We start from the raw sequence: 19116 nt of genomic DNA, 5'->3' as shown, positions 1-19116 counted from the left end.
CACCAGGGAAGCCCTATACTTTTTAATTGAATTATTCCATCGAAATGTATTCCTCTTGTTCTCTCTTGCTTGTATATGTTAATAAATGTTAAAATGTTGTCTAAACCCATTACCAGTCTTTATATGTACAACTTTCCCCTTGGTGTTTATGTTTCCAAGCTTTTGATAAAGTTCTATTTTTTCCTTCAAATCAAGTCCTATGGAAAACAGAAAAAAATCAAGCACCTTCATTGCTTTCCTTGTGCCAATGTTGAATTCTAGAGTTTATGTGATATATCAGCTAAAAACAGAACTCTATTCTTTTTAGTGTAGATATAAATACAACATTTGAATCAACTTATGAAGGGGTCTCCCTATGGAGTGAATTAGTAAACTGTCAGCCTATAAAGATCTATTCAAAGACATTTGTGCTTTAAATATTTGATGAAAGTGCTGCTAAAATTCCAAATAGTCTTAAGTCACTGATAGCTCAAAATTCTATTATCACCTAAAAATAAAGTAACATTCATACACTATGGCAAAATCTTACATTTTCCTCATAATTTTCAAGTATCTTTTGGGGGCGGTTCTCTATTACGTTGAAACCTTGGCTTGATATATTAGAAAAATAAAGAGGTGAATATAGCTACAGTTTTATACACCCTCACCTTCCTAAACATGAATAATTCAAAACTTGCAAACTGCAGCAGAATTTAGTCTGCAGAAGTTTAAAGAATTTTGCTAACATGTCTTGATCATGAAGAAAAAAAGGGGATTTGAAATAACAAACTTTTAAATTTATTCAGTCCATAAGGAAATTTATAAAACTATTTTTTATGAAGGTAAATATTTACCTTTCTTTCCCCCCAAAAAAGTGCTGAACTTTAGTAATGGCTCTTCTTTGTGAGTCAAAGAGTTAAATCCATCTCTTTTACTCCCAAATGAGTGTCAGTCCCACTCAGAGGTGCCATGTTTTATTTAGAACATACTCTTTCTCAGTAACCACTTTGTTCTAATTGGCAAGGCAAAGCCAGGTCCCTAAAGCACATAGCTCGTTACATTCAGTTTGGATTACAAAAACACACAATGAAACAAACTGCCCTGAAATGTACAAATTAACTGTGCAGGAATATGGGACAGGGAGGTGGAATGAGATTGTAATAGGGAACAAAATCCACAGGGAGGCTGGGGAACAAATCACTAGTGTCTCAATAAACTATACAAGGTTTCCAAATGAGCAAATACACAAGGCAGAGGACAGGCTTTTCCATAACTCAACCAAATTGCTTAAATATGGATACAACAAAACAAGACTTTTTTCCAACACTATTATGCATACATGAGAAAATGGGAACACCAACAAGAAGGTTTAACAAATGAAACCTGCAGCTTGCACTGTCTAAATATGAAACTTATCTTTGCCTTCACACTGACAATGTGCAAAACAGCCCTACAATTAAATCACACCTCCAAACATTTTTGAAAAAATCTTCTGAGAAGCAAAACACAGAAGACTAAATTAGAAATAGTGCATCACTATGCAGTTCAGAGAGCAAGGTTAATGAGCTAAAAGTTATACGAACAAGATATTAAGAAACGAAGATCTCACCACCAAAGTAGAAAATGCGTCAGACAAACAAACACTCCCCCCACCACACATGCACACCTTTTCCCAAATTAGCCACTGTGTGAAGCTTCCAGCACTGCTTCTCTGATTTTCCCGTGATATCTAAAGACAAACTGCAACTGAACTAAATAAAAGAAAAGAGAACAGGAAAAGTGTGTAAACCCTAATCTACACACAAATGCAAAACAATGCCACTGCTACATCTTTGCAGGGTTTTTACAGTACAACCCCATCTACACCAGCTACCTTCACTTCTGACAACATCAAACAGTGGTAGAAGACTGGGACTGGTGTGTAAACACCTAAAATCAAATTTCAGTTCTCTGCTTTAAAATTTAATCTTGGGGGCTTCCCTGGTGGCGCAGTGGTTGAGAGTCCGCCTGCCGATGCAGGGAACACGGGTTCGTGCCCCAGCCCGGGAAGATCCCACGTGCCACAGAGCCGCTGGGCCCGTGAGCCATGGCTGCTGAGCCTGCGCGTCCGGAGCCTGTGCTCCGCAACGGGAGAGGCCACAACAGTGAGAGGCCCGCGTACCACAAAAAAAAAAAAAAAAAAAAAAAAATTTAATCTTGGGAACATTATTTAATCCATCTGAGCTGCAGTTTCTTTACCTGTAATATGGAGATACAAAATCGCCAAAGTTGTGAGGATCAAATGGGATAATATTGTACAAAATGGCTTTATAATATAAAAGGACTGCAAAAATCTTACTTACTATTGCAATTACTTCATTTCAGGATTCTATTGCCTTTTTAAAAACATAGATATAATTGTCCATGTACTTCTTCCATCTTATTTTACAAACAGTAATTCTTATTCCATTACTATTTTAAGTATCCTTTTTTTGGCATTCACTTTTAACATTATGCACCCTTGTTGTTTTTCTCCAAACCAGAAGTCTTGGGTTAAGGTATTTTTTTCTTCTCTATAGCCAGTATTTAGTCTAAAAAGTAAATTAAGAAATTTAAAAATTTGGTAATAGTTAAAACTATTAACATACACTTAGTTCTACTTTACACACTAAGACCCAGCTGAGCAGCTGGGGCTTTTAAATGATATAAAATTTTGTATCATTAAAGATCATATTTTAGCTATACACTAATGGCCTATCATTTTTCCCACCACCCCTTCTGCGGACTAAGAATTAAGTGTAAGGGGATTATAACCAAGAAAAGTATAAAAAAGCAACCTTATCATAACCCTCTAAATCAAGCACAAAGGAAACAGCCAGACTAAAAACTACTCTAGGGACTTCCCTGGTGGCACAGCAGTTAAGAATCTGCCTGTCAATGCAGGGGACACAGGTTCGATCCCTGGTCCGGGAAGATCCCACATGCTGTGGAGCAAGTAAGCCTGTGCACCACAACTACTGAGCCTGCGCTCTAGAGCCCATGTGCCACAACTACTGAAATCCATGTGCCTAGAGCCCGTGCTCTACAACAAGAGAAGCCACCGCAATGAGAAGCACACACACCACAACAAAGAGGAGCCCCCTCTCGCCGCAACTAGAGAAAAACCCGTGCACAGCAACAAAGACCCAACGCAGCCAAAAAAAAAAAAAAAAAAAACTACTCTTAAGTACCTGTAGCATGGTGGAATCAAGACCAGTGAAGCACAAAAAAAGCCTCATGGTGCTTTCCTGAATCTACCTGTTATCCATTTTCCCACCAAACCTAAAAGGAAGCCCATAAAACTAAGTGATCATTTTGATTTAGTTTGCATTAGACTGAGAACATGAAACATTAGCATTGAACTCATCACTTTTCATGTCGTAGAGGGCTGACTTTATTACATGAAAAGGGGCCAACCACATCTAACCTAAGCAGGTCTCAGGACTAGGGATCTCCAAGCCTCTTTCACAGAGGAGCACCATCAGTTTAAAATTTGAGCACATACCTCTCACGTCTTTTTGTTTTAAAAAGTTATATACTCCTGAAGGGGATTAAACGGTGTGCCCCCTCACAAAACCACCCCCTCCTCCCAAAAAAGTCTACCTGGAACCTGTGAATGTAATCTTATTTGGAAAAAGCATCTTTGCAAATATAATTAAGGATTTTGAGATAAGATCACCCTACATGAGGGTGGGCCCTAAATCCAATGACACTCATCCTGAGACAAGACAGAGACACACAGGAGAGAAAGCCATGTGAAAATAAAAGTAGACTGGAGTAATGTGTCTTCAAGCCAAGGAATGCCAAGGATTGCTGGCAGAAACCAAAAGCTTGGAGAGACATGTAATGGATTCTCTCTCAGACCCTTCAGAAGGAACCAACCCTGCTTGCTGATATCTTGATCTCAGACTTCTGGCCTCCAGAACTCTGAGAGGATAAACTTCCGTTGTCTTAAGCCATCAAATTTGTGGTAATTTGTTATGGCAACTCTGGGAAACTAATAGCAATAAGATTATATACATTATAAAAACCAACAATTTTTAAAGAATGACAAAAATAAGTATTAGTAGAAATTCTAACATCTTCTCTTTATGCCTCAATGGACAATCCTGTGCACCGTTACAGAGACCACAGATTTAGACCAATATGTGGGCAGAAATAAAGCCAAATAACAGAGCCAAACTATCTTAAAAGACTCAATGGCTATTAAATTTCTTCCACTTAAGAATGACACAGGGTCACAATTTTTCTACTCAAGGCCTAAAAGAAGTTGCCTTTCTGCTACTTAAAGCACTGAGCACTTTGTTTCCCATTAGAAATGCAGCAATTATTTTTGACATAATTTCCATAACAACATCATCTTCAACACACTGCTTCATTTATCCTGACTAGCATAATAATTAACCACACAATTTAAGAATGCTTATTAGTAAGACAGCAAAGTGCTATAGACTAAGAGGTCAGAAACGGCTGCCAGAGTTCAGCTTTGCTAATCAGTTAAGGACCTGCTGCCTCTGAGTTGCTTTCATTTGAGAGCAAGGAAGCTACACCACAAAGAGCAGGGTTTCTAATACAGAAACAGTCTCAACATATTCAAGCAAGTGTTTAAAAAAAAATAGAGAAAACATGAGGTTATTAAAACTGTGGTATAAAAACAGTAGTTGAAAACTATTTATATGTCCATCAAACAGAGGACTAGATAAACTGGAGCATGTATAATGAAGGTGACCAATAATTTATCAACGAAACTGGGACACTGAGGAGGAGTACAAAGGGATGTTATTAATTTCACTGATATAAAAAGTATAAACTAAGACTGTTCGGGTAAATTAAGACATTTGTTATAATAGAATATTATAATAGTTAACATGAACTAGAGCAACGTGTGTCAACATAATTAGTTTCTTCTGTTTTTTAATTTTATTTATTTTATTATTTATTTGGTTGCACTGGGTCTTAGTTGCAGCAGGCGGGCTCCTCAGTTGCGGTTCACAGGCTCCTTAGTTGTGGCATGTGAACTCTTAGTTGTGGCATGCATGTATGATCTAGTTTCCTGACCAGGGATCGAACCCAGGCCCCCTGCATTGGGAGCACGGAGTCTTAACCACTGCACACCAGGGAAGTTCCAACATGATTAGTTTCTAAAAGCATTATTTAAAAAAATACAAGTTTATAGAATAAGTACTGTAACAAACCACTTATACATATTAAAAACAGAATCATACATTGTTTATATAAATACCTATTCATAGTAAAAAGTGTAAATATAAAGATAAGAAAGATAATGATTATCTCCGAGGTAGAAAGAGGATGACTGGGGTAAAAGAAACCTATAAGATTTTAGTTCCCTTTTAAAACATGTTATAAAGCAAAAAAAAGACAAAACGTTCATTAATTCTGGGTTGGCTTGTGGACGTTTATTATATTACTTACTATAATATTCTGAATTTTCAGACACCCACACCAGACAGACACCCACCAATGGACATAAAATGGTTCAGAGAATCTGATAAGCTGAACTGTCACTTTTTAACAAATACATGACAATGTGTGTTATACTTGAGTAACTGGACTTTTCGGCTTTAAAGAAATCAAAGGGTATACAACAGTAATCAAGTTAACAGAATCACGAAGACATAAATACCCTATTCAAATGCTCCATTTTAAGAGCAGCAGCTGCCTTTCTTCTGGGAAAAAGTGGTTTGAAAAATCAAGGTATGACAAGCATACAGATTCTACTATACTGCCCAAACCTCACCATGCTATATAAAATGACTCATTAGAGTGGGTGTTTTGTTTTACACTATTTTACACTATTTGTTTTTACACTATTTGTTTTACACTATTTAATGGATATGGGGTTCCCACAATTTCTAAAAGGAAACATGCATTACAAGAAGTGCTTAAAATTTTCAGATTCACTCTGTTCCTCTTACTGCAGATCCTCAAAATTCAGCTCTAACCTATAATTCTTCCCTTTCAAAAGTGAAAGGGAAGTGGCCTAGAATCAGGCCACTTCTAGTCCAAACTTCTAACAGGAAATGGAAGCAGAAAGGAAATCAGAGTGTAACTTCAAAGCAGTAAGAGTTCCAGGTTCATGAGGAAACATTTTAGTTTACTTGTTATGAAATGGGAATGTTGCCCTGTTCTGGAAATTACCATGAAACTCAAGTCACCTCAAGGAAAAATGTTTGCATTTGGTTTACCATTCCATCTTATGCCCACCACTGCTGTATCACTTACCCTGGATGTCAACATTGAGATTCCCTATGCTGCTAGCTACAGCCAACTTTATTTTGCTCATTCCAGAATGAAACTAACCACTTCTGGAGTCTGTCAGACATATGTAGAATGCACTTTTACTTTTAAAAAAATTTATGTTTCCAATTAATTAATAATAAAAATCTCAACTATAGACAAAATCAAAATTAATTAAAATCCTCCCAAATACTCCTACTCTGAGACTACCAAAATTAAATTTTTCACGTACCTTCACCCAGCTTTATTCCATGCAACTATATACATATAATGTGTTGTCTAACTAAAAACAATATACATCACGTACTTCAATCAACAATTAATTAATGTCCCTGTGTTATTTATCAGCACTTAATTAATGTTCGTATGTTATCTTTAAAAGGGAAAAAAATCCCAAACAACTTAATGGCATGTTAAGAGTGTAAATTACAAAACTCTATTATTCAATAATCACTTTGGACTTATATAGAAGATTAAACAGCAATGAACAAGCTTGGTAATTTTCAGATTGGACACAAAGTATGCAGCAATGAGGAAAATGAAATGTTGCTTTAATACTAGCTATTTTGATTCCTTAAAGCCCCTCGAAAGTCCATTTTAGGTTTAAAACAATAACTGTAAGATAATATCAAGAAATAATAAAAGTGAAGATGAAATTACTATACAAAATTAATAATTTTCTCGAGCTGACAAAGGCTAATAACAGAAATATATTCATTTATAACCATATTTCTCTCCAATGTTAAATATCAGAACTCAACATCTAAGATCACTCATTTGAATGGGTACCTGAAAACAGATTCCTACAAAACCAAGTACACAGCTCTAGAGTCATTACCAGAATATGCTTCCTACATGGCATGTATCATTTTCTTTATTTATTGCAATATTCTTCACCACTAACAAGGCACAAGGTACAACTAACCATGAAACAAAGGTAAGCTTGATTAACTATCTTTCCATTAAGAAATACACATATTTGAAAAGTTACACTGAAACTAATTTTCAGAAAATAACCATTCAGAAAATTAAAAACCATGTTTTATCTGCTTTAATTAATCTTCAACTGACAAGAGACTCCTCTCCTCACACTTTAGTTCTTCTAGTCTTATTCTTGTCTTTGTATAAATCAACATAGTAATGCATTAAAAGTACTCCTTTTTAAAGGAAACATTCTGTAAACGGTTAAAAAAAAAAAGAAAAGAAACCTTCTTGCACTGTGAATAATCATCCCTCCCTTATTTTTCCAATTTTATGTGAATCATGGAATAGCAAGTTTCCTAAAAGTTAGGCTTAAATGGAACAGTATGTTCAGATCATGTCTATAGTTTAAAAAGAAACTGCTTACTTTGATTTCTCAATGAAATACTTTTGTCAGTCAATAAATAATAGACATTTTAGTGTCCGTTTTTAAAGAAATTGCTGAAAATTATTAAAAAACCACATACATACACTCTAAAAGTCCACAAGACCAAACTGATTCTTTTTACACTGAGCACTTGTTAAGTCTGTCTTCTGATAAGCATCTGTCATCAGTGCTACTCAAAGAATCTTCCATCCCTTGGGATCTATCTTCAAGCTCACTCTCTTATAATGTATAAAAAATGGTCTATGGATTATAGCTACTTCCTAGTGACCAGACTCCTCTGTCCCCCACAGCAAGCATTTCCAAGTGTGGTAGAGATAATGCCACATTGCTAGAGCTGTTACTTCAGTCAGTTCTTTAAAATTTCCACCTTCCCCACCTTGTGATGATCCTGGTTGATGTTTCTGTCATACACACTTTTATTTAGCAAACCCATTCTGTGAAAAGCACTGCTTTATGATAGCTGGGCTTCAATACAGTAGTACAGGAGGTCGTTGTGAATTTGGTACTAAATGTCCCTAAATATCTAGACCGGTTGGTATCTAAAACTCACAAATTCAAAAACTGGGTTTGCACTCAAACAGAAAATAATACCCCAGGCACTTCTATGGTCGTTAAGAGGCAAGACCACCCTTTAGATGCTATGGTTGACCTTTCATATATCTTAACATAGCAATAGGCAATCGGGATTAGTTCATGCTTTCACACAGAAAATCATATAATCCAAATCAGTCAATAGCTCAGAATGAACAAAGATCACAAGAAATCAGTTGGTTAACACCCTGCCTAAAGACAGAAAGGAAATATGCCCTATTCTGCAAAGAAAATGAGATCTCAAGTAACTCAATGGCTTTCCAGTGAATTTCTGCAATTTGGTGGTTTTAAACTTTTTAAACCATACTCCACAGTAATATATATTTACATCACAACCCATTACATATATAAATGAAAATAACGTGTAACTCAAACAAAAGTTTTACACACAATACTTATCCTTAATATCTGTGATGCATTCAGACTGTTTTCTATTGTAATCAATTTTTAATTGTGGATCATGACCCACTAAATTGATTTCTCTACCCACTAATGAATCACAATACCCCCAGTTTGAAAAACTGCATTAAAAAGTAGTGTTTCGACCAGTAAGTGTTTATATCACCCTAATATAACTATTAGTACCATGTCATGAAATTTTGTTGCTTTCTATTATAGATATATAGATATTTACTGATCCTTTTAGTAAAGTCATACGAAAAACAATATGAAATGTTTAATGAAAAACAGAATAGCATGACAGGTAGAATATTATAAAGGGGGTAGAAAAGCCAAAACTAGACAAGACTTTAAACATGTTTTTACTCATTTCATTCAATTTCATGTAAACAAGTTATAACAAACTCACTTTTCCACCACAGTTTTAAAAAGGAATCCTGAAAAATCTCTTTAACCTAATGGTACACAATAGCTATTTTTAAAGTAATTTTTCCACCTTTTAAAGTACATTGTACACTTTATGATACACTTTAAAAGACTATTTAAAATCACAGTGGCTTTGGCCAAAGTAATCTTCATGTTGTCTTTCACATCTTTCACATGCCTCTGCTACAATGCATTTCTATACTCTCCCTATCTTCATAGAGAAACAAAATACACAAATGTATCTTTAAAGTTCAATGATCTTTTTTCTCTTGAATTTCAAAAAGAACACCCAAAATGCTGCTTCAGCAAGCAGGACGTTATTTACAAGTCATTCCTTTCAACTGATGTTGGGGAAATCAGGAGTGTGGGGGCAAAGATAAAGAAGAAAGGAGAGAGTATTTTCTTTACACACTTGAAAATATCCTCTTAATATTTTTAAAAGCAAAAATAACTAAGCTGTGTAAACAGTCAATGGACACAGGCCACCAGAGATACAATAAATAATGATAACCATAGAAACTAAAACTATAACAAGTCCAAAGAAATGCAAAGACCATGGCTGAACTATCTTCGCTGATACTTTTTTAAACTTTATATTTATTTAGGGACATGAGACAGTTCTTTGAGTATTTGATGTGAGCCACCTGACTCACAGGTGCCTGGCTTCTCCCACAGCCACGCTTTACTGAATTATCAGGGGGAACTAGTTCTACATGGAGACAGACACATAATATACATTTTCTCTCATTGCTACTTCATCTTTACTACTCATACATATAAACTCTCATCAGTAAGGAAGCATTTCTTCATATCTGTAATTGTAGATATGCGCGTGGAGACAGACAAAATATACATTTTCTCTCATTGCTACTTCATCTTTACTACACATATATATAAACTCTCATCAGTGAGGAAGCATTTCTTCATATCTGTAATGGTAGATATGCAAAGTAAGAAAAGCACAATACATTCACTTAACATGGCAGAGATTCTGTTAAAAGCTGGATAAAAACCAAACTTACCAGTATTTTTTCTTTTAAAAACCTAAAGTATTTGACAAATTCCAGACCTTTAACAGATACATACTGCCAGCTTCCCCAACCCTCCCAACTCCATCCAACCTATCCCCTAGTTTTGGCATAAATATAAAGGTCTAAAGCTTACACTATGATCATTTCCTTGTCCAAATAGCACAATGAACAGAAGATGAAAATTGACAAAGATTCTCTCCTTGACCAAATTCCAGCCAGGCTCCTCTGAGCCCTCTTCTCAACCAGGCTTCAACCTTTACCTATAAAAACTACCGATTCCCAACACAAATGATTTCATACACTCATATCCCCCCACATTAACAGATTTAAGCAACCGACTAACACAGTTTTCAAACAGCTTAAGGCCCCTTCCCTAGGGTGATCCTAGTCCCTCTTAAAGTGCCTGTCTGAGAAAGCTCAAAACTGCCAGAAGAATTTAAGATTTGTTCCAACAAACAGCTGACTATAGGCCCCTGACTACCCTATCTTAGAGCATTTACTAAACGGTTTAAAATTGTGAACCCTTCCTCTGTCCCTTTCAGATGTATATGTGTATCTCCTACAACTCAATCACTCAGGAGTGTCTTTCTCATGGACATGAAAGCCATTCCTTTAAATGTTATCATCAGGAAGAACAGGGTCTCAATCTCTATCTCTATCTCTATCTCTGTAGGAGGATAAAATCCTAACTTTCGTAACTTCAGTAACTGTCAACTAACAGACACTGCCAGTCTCATTTACAATAACCAATCCTTTGTAATTTTTCTACTCCCCTGATTATACTGAGCCAAGCTAGCAGCCCCTCCCCTACTCCTTCATTCTCCCTTTAAAATGTCCATTTCCCTCTGCACAAGTCCCCTCTTCCCTACTGCAGCGGTATATTACTGATTAAAATCTGTCCTTACCACTTTAACTTGTGTCCAGGTTTGTCTTAGGCAAAACAATAAAGTAATAAAAAGTAATAAACAATGAAACTTAAACATATCCCAATTAGTAAGACTTAGTTATTTTACATAAGATCATTAGATGTGAAGTTCTTTAAAAAAAAAAAAAAAAAACACCTGAAGGTTTTAACTTTATTAAGGAGTCATAATTCAAGGAGTCAACCAATCAGCATTTAGGGGGTGGAAAAGGCCCTTGGCAAACATCAAGCCTAAGCCCTTCATGTTACAAATGATGAATCTAATGCCCAAAGAGATTAAGTGACTTACCCAAGGTGATTTCATTGAGGGATTGGATTAGAAAGCCTAATTCAGCATTATTCTCTTCCTGACTCCAACATGAAAATATTCTTTCTCTTGTATTCTCATTGGTAAAAGCAACATTCACCATTAATCATTCAAATCAAGATCAGAGATGAACATATGTATTTTACCCTACTACAACACAAGTGTTTACAATTCCACTATATGCCAACAACTATAAACTGAGGAAAGTTTGTTTGGTACAAGTACACACAAGATTTCCATTTCACTCAGGGAAGACTGTTTCAACAGTCCTAAGCAAGTATATGAAGCAACTTAGTGACGAGAAACTGCTTTCACACACAAGCAAATAAAACCCCATGCATAAACCCAAAAAAGGGTATACAGTCTTAAAATAATTTAGACAGTCTTAAAAACAACCAAAAGAAGAAAATTAAAATAAATTAAAAACCCTTTTTCTGCACTTACCAGCAAAGCATTTGGAACAGAGGTTCATAGTCTTGCTGGACCTGGGGCAAAAAGAAAGAAAGAAAAGAAAGAAGAGCTAAAAATTCAGTTATCACTCTAATCAAAACATAAAGATGTTTGAAACATAGGCAAAGAATTTCCTGGCCAGGCAACTGAACTAATAAACTAATGAGAAGTCCCTAACCAGCCAGCCACCCTCCCCCACAACAAAACAAAAACAAAACAACAAAAATAAGATTTTTTTTGTTTGTTATCTGTGAGTTAGTCAATGCTTTGTTTTTTGTGACTAGCAGCTTATATGGGGCAAGTTCAGGAATACTGTAATATGCCCAGAAGATAACAGAGGAGTGAATTTATCCCACATGATTGCCACATTCCCTCTGTTTACATTAGAACATATACCACAGACTCATCACTAAAAAAGGGAAAATTTTGTCTGTAAAGAGGTAGAACTTGCTCCTTATTTACACACTCAATTACCTCTATAACATTACTTGACCTTTTGTCCTCTTTCCCCTCATTCTAGTCCAATTTCAGATCCTGGTCATATCATGACCCTGCCATTTAAAATTCTTTCTTCAGATGTTCCCAATCAAATTATTTTTCATGTCCTTTCATCTGTTAATAATAACTACAATTCACTGAGTACTAACTTGGATGGGCACTTAACATACATTATCTTATTAATCTTCCCAACATCCCTGAGACTGGGCATTACCAGATTGCTTTGTTTCTAAAATACACCTTTTAAAAAAATCACATAAACATTTCTACAACCAGGAAATATTATACCACTGGCTACAAGTGATGAATAATTTAATGAGGAAATGTTTCCACCACCTCCTTTCAAGGTGTTATTAAACTGAGTGGTCGTCGAAATCAAGGACATACAGTCATCCCCATTTAACAGGTGAGCAGCTTGCCCATGGTCACACAGCTGGGGAACTAACTGCAGAGGTATCTGACCTAAGGTCTGAGCTAACTCCAAAGGCCACCCTAACTACAAAAGCCTCCTAGAATACTCTTTCTTGAGTAAACTGACCTATCTACAGCTTCATTCCTCAGCAACTCCCCTCCCAACATCTGAGTCTTCCCAGAGCCACTCCTACACATGGAATATGGCAACAATCTTCTGCCCTCCACAGTAAATTTAACAATTAATAAAAGCCTCCCTCGGGAAGTATTCCCTGATGACTATGACTGTCTTCCAATGTACTGGGACCCAAGATCTAACTGTCAGTAATTGTCATAGGGTGATAAAATGAGGAGGGTGGGTGGGAGAGGAGGCAGGAAGGGGTCACTAATTCTCTTTCCCAAAAGAGATGCTATGTTAACAGGTGGATCTTTCTTTAGGACTCTGCTTAATATAAAGACATCAAAGGCAGTAAGGAAATTTAAGTATCAACAAAATGAATAAAAATGAAAAAAACAGACAAAGAGATGTATTAACAGTGGCATCTAACATTTATTACAAGCCTACCACGTGGTAAGTATAATAGCACATGCCTTCAACCCCATTTTACCAATGAGGAAACTAAGTCTCCAAGAGGGTATATAACTTGCCAAAGTTACGGAACTAGTAAGTAGATGAACCTGGTCTAATTCCAAAGCCTGTGTTCTTTTCACCATGCCAAACTAGGGCCTCTGCCTCAATACAGAAATTGAGACGAACACACTCTGGTGGTTTGGGAGAATGGTCCCACAACCAAGATTTAATCTATGGTAATCAAGGCAGCTCCTGGAAAAAGTAAAGCCTTTAATCTGGAGGAAGCACAACTACTGCCCGACCCTCCAAATACACATATATATACACAGGGAAGCGACCCAAGGCTGCCAGTCATTTCAGTTCCAACTCAAGGAAGAACTGGGAATGAAGGAATTCCTTTGTTGCTAGAACTACCCCAGGGAGGAAGGCCTCTTCCTGATGTGGTCGCCATCTCTTGCCCATGCAGTGCCACAGAGAGCCAGAGGTAACTTGTTTATCCTCCGCTGCTCCCCATGATCCAGCAGGAATCATGGACAGCCTGCAGAGAATTACTGAGGGCAGCTGAGCACCAAGTGTGCCAGTTATAACATCTGTGTTCCACAAAGCTGGTAAGAAAAAACGACAAAATACAATAGCAATTTTTTCGACTTGCCATTATATCTCTTCAGATGGCTGATGTATTTTAAATGCCCACTATACCTATATATTACCTAGATAACATCTATTCTACTTTCTGAGTAAGCACTTTTCAGCAACACAGTTATCAATCAGGTTACAAAAGAAATAATACAGATATTGATATTATTAATCAAAACAGAGATGTCGTCTAAAATCTGAAAGAACCAGATTTTGGATACAGAAGTAATAGCTACTGGTAATGCCAACTTGGATCACATATGTCAGCAACACTGAATGTGAAAAAAATGGCAGAGGCTTCTGAGAACTTTGCTCCTTTCTCATGTTCAACATGTAAAACGTGAAGCTAACCACAGGCATACAACTACCAAAAAACGCAATGTGATCAACTTGCACAGTCTTGGGGTAGACTACCGAGTTCTCTATGTGGCCGCAAGCATGAAAGGTAGATATGATTCTCTTATGTCTCCAATGCTCCAGAGAAATTGCTCTTATTGAGATATCCAATGGCTACCATGTTTCTAAAACCAAGGTTTAGTAGGTTGAATAATGGCTGCCCGAAAATATCAAATCCTAATTCCTGAAATTTGCAATTCCCAGAATTTCTCTTATTTGGGGAAAAGGTCTTTGCAGAAAAATTAAGCTAAAGATTTTGAGCTTACTCTGTATTATTGAGGTGGGCCCTAAATGGCATTACAAGTGTTTTTGTGAGAGGAAAAGAAAGTTTGGAAAGACACAGAGAGAAGGCAATGTGAAAATGGAGGCAGAGACTGGAGGAATGTGGTCACAAACCCAGGAATACTGGAGCAGCCACTGGAAGTAGAAAGAGGCAAGGAACGGATTTTTCCCTAAAGCCCCCTGGAGGGAAGGCAGTTCTGCCAGATTTGGGGCTTCTAGGCTCCAGAAACTTAAGAGAATATATTTCTGTTGTTTTAAGCCATCAAATCTGTGGTAATTTGCAGCCCCAGAAAACTGATACACAGGGTTATGACCCTGATCTCATCTTACTCCCTCTCTCTCAGCACCATTCAACTAGATCCATCCTTCCTGAAACTCTCTACTTTTGCCTTGTCATTCAGGTCCCAGATCAAATCTACCCCTACCCTCCACCCCATTTTCCTCCCACATAACAGCTCCCTCTTAGCCACCTTTGCTGGCTGCTCCTCCACTGTCAAGGCCTTATAATTGGAGGTCCCAGGACTTGGGTCCTCATTATCCCTACTTCCAACTTAGTGATATCACACAGTCCCATGGCTTTAAATACTATATCTATACACTAAAGACTCACAAATGTTTACCTTCTTCCCAAACCTCTTCACCTTGCTCCAAACTCATACATCTAACTGCCTATGTGACATCTTTACATGCAGCTCAGTCACAACATTTCAAACTAGAACATTCAATATTCCCCCAAAACCCGCTGACCCATTTTGTCCACCTTTATAAATAGCAAACAGCTTCCTCCAAGTTGCTCAAGTCAAAATCCAAAACACCAAGTCGACAAAGTCGTTGGTCATAGACCTTTGGCTGGATAACTTTCTTTAAAACTGACTCTGGAAAGGAGAATTACTGAGATGAAAAAGTATGATTTGGTAAATACTGCCAAATTACTTCCCAGATGAGTTCTACCAATTTACACTCTCATGAAAAGCATCTGAAAATACTTTTTTCAATACACTCCCACCAACATTAAGTAAATAGTTAATTTCAAATCTTTGTTTAATCGGAGAAATGGTTATCCTACTTTAATCATGTGTGTTCTTCTGAAATTAAAAAAAATTCTAATTCTGAAGGATATTAATTTTTTAAATGAAAAATAAATTAATCTTCCAGCTAGTCTGTCTCAAGGAATTAAAAGAACATTCCTAATTTCTGAGAATTCTAAAAACATTTTATTTACAGCATTTTCTTGACATTCATACAACACTACTCTCACCACTCAGAAAAATGCATATATGCCAGGTCCCCCCCGCCCAAAATATTTTAATACAAATATGAAAATAGAAAACAACCCTGTCACCATATCAGTGAGGAAGAAACTGAGGCACACAAAAAAATAAAGAGGCGTCAAAAGGAAAAACAAAAGTACCATTACATAACTATGCCAAGCCATTCCAGCCATTCCACCCTAAATTTCTCTAGGTAAGACATGGATCATAACATTTTTAAAAACCTAGACTACACAGGGATTTCCTTCTTAATGAAGAAAACCAATCTGTAAAAACCAACGAGTCACATTTTCTAATTCAATCTCCTTCAATAATCCAGAGGAAGGAGAGGGGAGCTGGGCAGGGATGTGCGTATACATGCAAAGGAAGAGAAGGAATAAACGAACAATGCCTCCTCCACTCTAAAAACCATTCCAGTCACCTTAGAAGTAAGATTAGATGATTAAAGACTAGTAACAATCCACGTGCCACCTCATACACGTTAAGCCAGAAAGTCTTAACTTCCTACAACAGCTAGAAAGCAGCAAACAACTCTACTAAATCATCACTCTTTGCTCACCCCAGGCAAAGAAAAAGGCCAGTTCAAACAGATGACATCCTAGCAGGCAATGACAAAGGAGGCTTTCAACAGTGCATCCAGCCTGTCTGAATTGTTATACATCATTCTAAATCATTCAGACAATATCTGCAAAGTTTTCTTTTTAAGGGAATATTACAAAGGAAAAGATAGAGTTGTTATTAAGGGGGATTAGTTGCTAGAATGTAAGCAATATGGGTCATGCTACTTTAAAAGCTAATTTCACTGTAATAATTTAGATTCCAGGTAGGGTACTGTAATGAACCATGTCTTAACATTTTATACTCAAATTCAAGGACAGGAAGGACATAGCATACACCTCTGGTTTTCTGTGTTTTAAGTCCCTGCACTAAAAAGATATACAGATGTAAAACAAGTCACATTATCATCTGTGGCCCTGTACACATTACTAAAAGGTTAGCCCAGCACTACCCAACAATTAAAACAAGATGAGGCATGGCCATCAATAAACTGATAAAAAGAAGAAGAAACATTAAAACATAAATATTTTGGAGAAATGCAGGGGAAAAAAATACAATGAACTGAATAAAAATGGCAAATAATTTTTCCACGTAAGAGAAACTTAATGACCCTATCGATTCTAAACACATACTGTATACAGTGGCTGCAGCTGTCTTACCATATATGCCCAAACATAAGGAAAGGTTTTCTTCCCTAAAGTTATCCTTCAAGAAGCAGGAATTGCTTTACAATTAAATCCTTACTTTTGAAGTAGGCACCAATAATTTTATATTAAGTACAAACAGGGGAGAAAGAAAAAAAAGAAAAAGCTTCCCAAAAACCTTGAAGTGAAAACTCCAAGCGAGCAGTCATACCCAGGGGAATGGCATTTGGGATTCCAAAAGAGTAAGACCCTACCAATGGAATCAAACTCCCAGGGACGTCCATCCAGTCAGAGTCTGTGAAAGGGGCAAGACAGGGAAGGAAGTTCTCATCTCTGGGCATAAACACTGAAGTCTGGAAAAAACATCACACAACACTAGTGCTGGATGCTTTGTCAAAGTTATTACACCAAACAAGTTTCAAAAGGGAGTAAAATACAGATTTAAACACAGATTAAATACTTATTCCTGGAGTGTGATGTCACAATTACAAGAGGTAGCTGCCACCTGAAAAAGGCCGCTGAAGATCATTTAGAAAGAAATGCAATAAAAAAAAAACCTTGGAAAGTTAGGAAGATCACAAATAACATCAAAATGATGGCAATCCTCCTAATGTTATATGAATGAATTCTGTGGCTTCAGATAAAACTTACAGAGAGCAACATTTACAGATTTTTAAAATGCTCTATATCTCAAATAACTTGTAAGGAAGTAAATAACTGAAAAACTGGGCCAATATCTTTAAAGGTGGTTTCAGTAAATAAATATTAAAGTTATTTATTTATATTAAAATATTTATATTTTAATTTATATATATGTATGTATTTATATTATATATTTAAATATTTATATTAAATAAATATTTATTAAATGTTAAATCATGGCTGTGAAGATGTGGAGCATTCAAATAAATGTTTCATAAAATGACTGTGGGAAAGTAATATTTTTAAATGTGTATTAGGAATAAATTCAAATACATGGAATTTGATAGTATAACCTATTCTTAAATATGCATGTGCAATTACTACTGGGGTAAACTGAGAGAAGAATATAGGAGATCTCTCTGTTTTATTCTTTTTTTACAATTGCATGTAAATCTAAATTATCTCAAAATGAAAAAGTTAAAGAAAAGATTTTTTAAATATATATATGCAATTATTATAATTAACTATTTAACATTTTAATTATTTCGTCTACACCCCTAAAATTTTCTATATTTATGTTGACCAAAACACTTCTTTTTCTTATTGAGAAGATGGAGAAATGCCTTATATCTGGATCTCTTCACTTTCAAATATACGTAATATTTTAGGAAATTCAAACCCTGTATCAGCAGAATTCACTTTTGTAGTAGAGAAAACAGCAGCGGAAAAAAGAAGACTAAGCTCACTGCTGTCCAGTTACTTAAAGAAACTGCATACGAGTTGATTATTAAACTTCTCCCTTGTTGATTATTAAACTTCTCCCTTAAGTTATTCCTATCCTTTATTTTTTTTTCCTTTTGCGGTACGCGGGCCTCTCACCGTTGTGGCCTCTCCCATTGCGGAGCACAGGCTCCGGACGCGCAGGCTCAGCGGCCATGGCTCACTGGCCCAGCCGCTCCGCGGCATGTGGGATCTTCCCGGACCGGGGCACGAGCCCGCGTCCCCTGCATCGGCAGGCGGACTCTCAACCACTGCACCACCAGGGAAGCCCTATTCCTATCCATTTTATTAGAAGTTTTTTAGAACTGTACATCAAAGGAGTGTACTTTCTGGAGTGATGCAAATGCTCTGTATCTTGATCTGGTGATGACTACATAAGTGTATATATTTGTCGAAATTCACTATATTATACACATAAGATTGTGAATTTTACTGTATATAAATTATAGCTCAATAAAGTTATTATTGGTACAAAAAACAATTTTTAAAATTCTACACCACATTAGGTACTATATACTGGTTCATTACAAAAGGAATTCTTTGTGTTGCTCTGAAAACAATACACAGAAGATTTCCCAACCATTTGGTATAGAAACAAATAACTGAGAATTTAACTGAGAACAGAAAATTTAAGAGAGAGAGAACAGTGAGGTATTCCCTGTCCTTATTTTTCTCCT

The 19116-nt window shown here is 36.4% G+C and overlaps 1 protein-coding gene across 1 annotated transcript in view; it reads right to left on the bottom strand.

Moving 5' to 3' along the window:
• ZFAND3 (zinc finger AN1-type containing 3) overlaps nt 1–19116 on the bottom strand; it is a 343937-nt gene that overhangs the window by 212142 nt on the left and 112679 nt on the right. Inside the window, exon 2 of the mRNA XM_081247541.1 lies at nt 11745–11785. Coding sequence (XP_081103667.1) covers nt 11745–11785 — 41 coding nt within the window. The remainder of the gene's footprint in view (nt 1–11744; nt 11786–19116) is intronic.

Source organism: Mesoplodon bidens (genome assembly GCF_964165515.1).
Source record: "Mesoplodon bidens genome assembly, chromosome: 10".
NCBI lineage: Eukaryota > Metazoa > Chordata > Mammalia > Artiodactyla > Ziphiidae > Mesoplodon > Mesoplodon bidens.
Note: the sequence above shows the minus strand (reverse complement) of the source record. Positions and strands in the feature narration are given on the sequence as shown.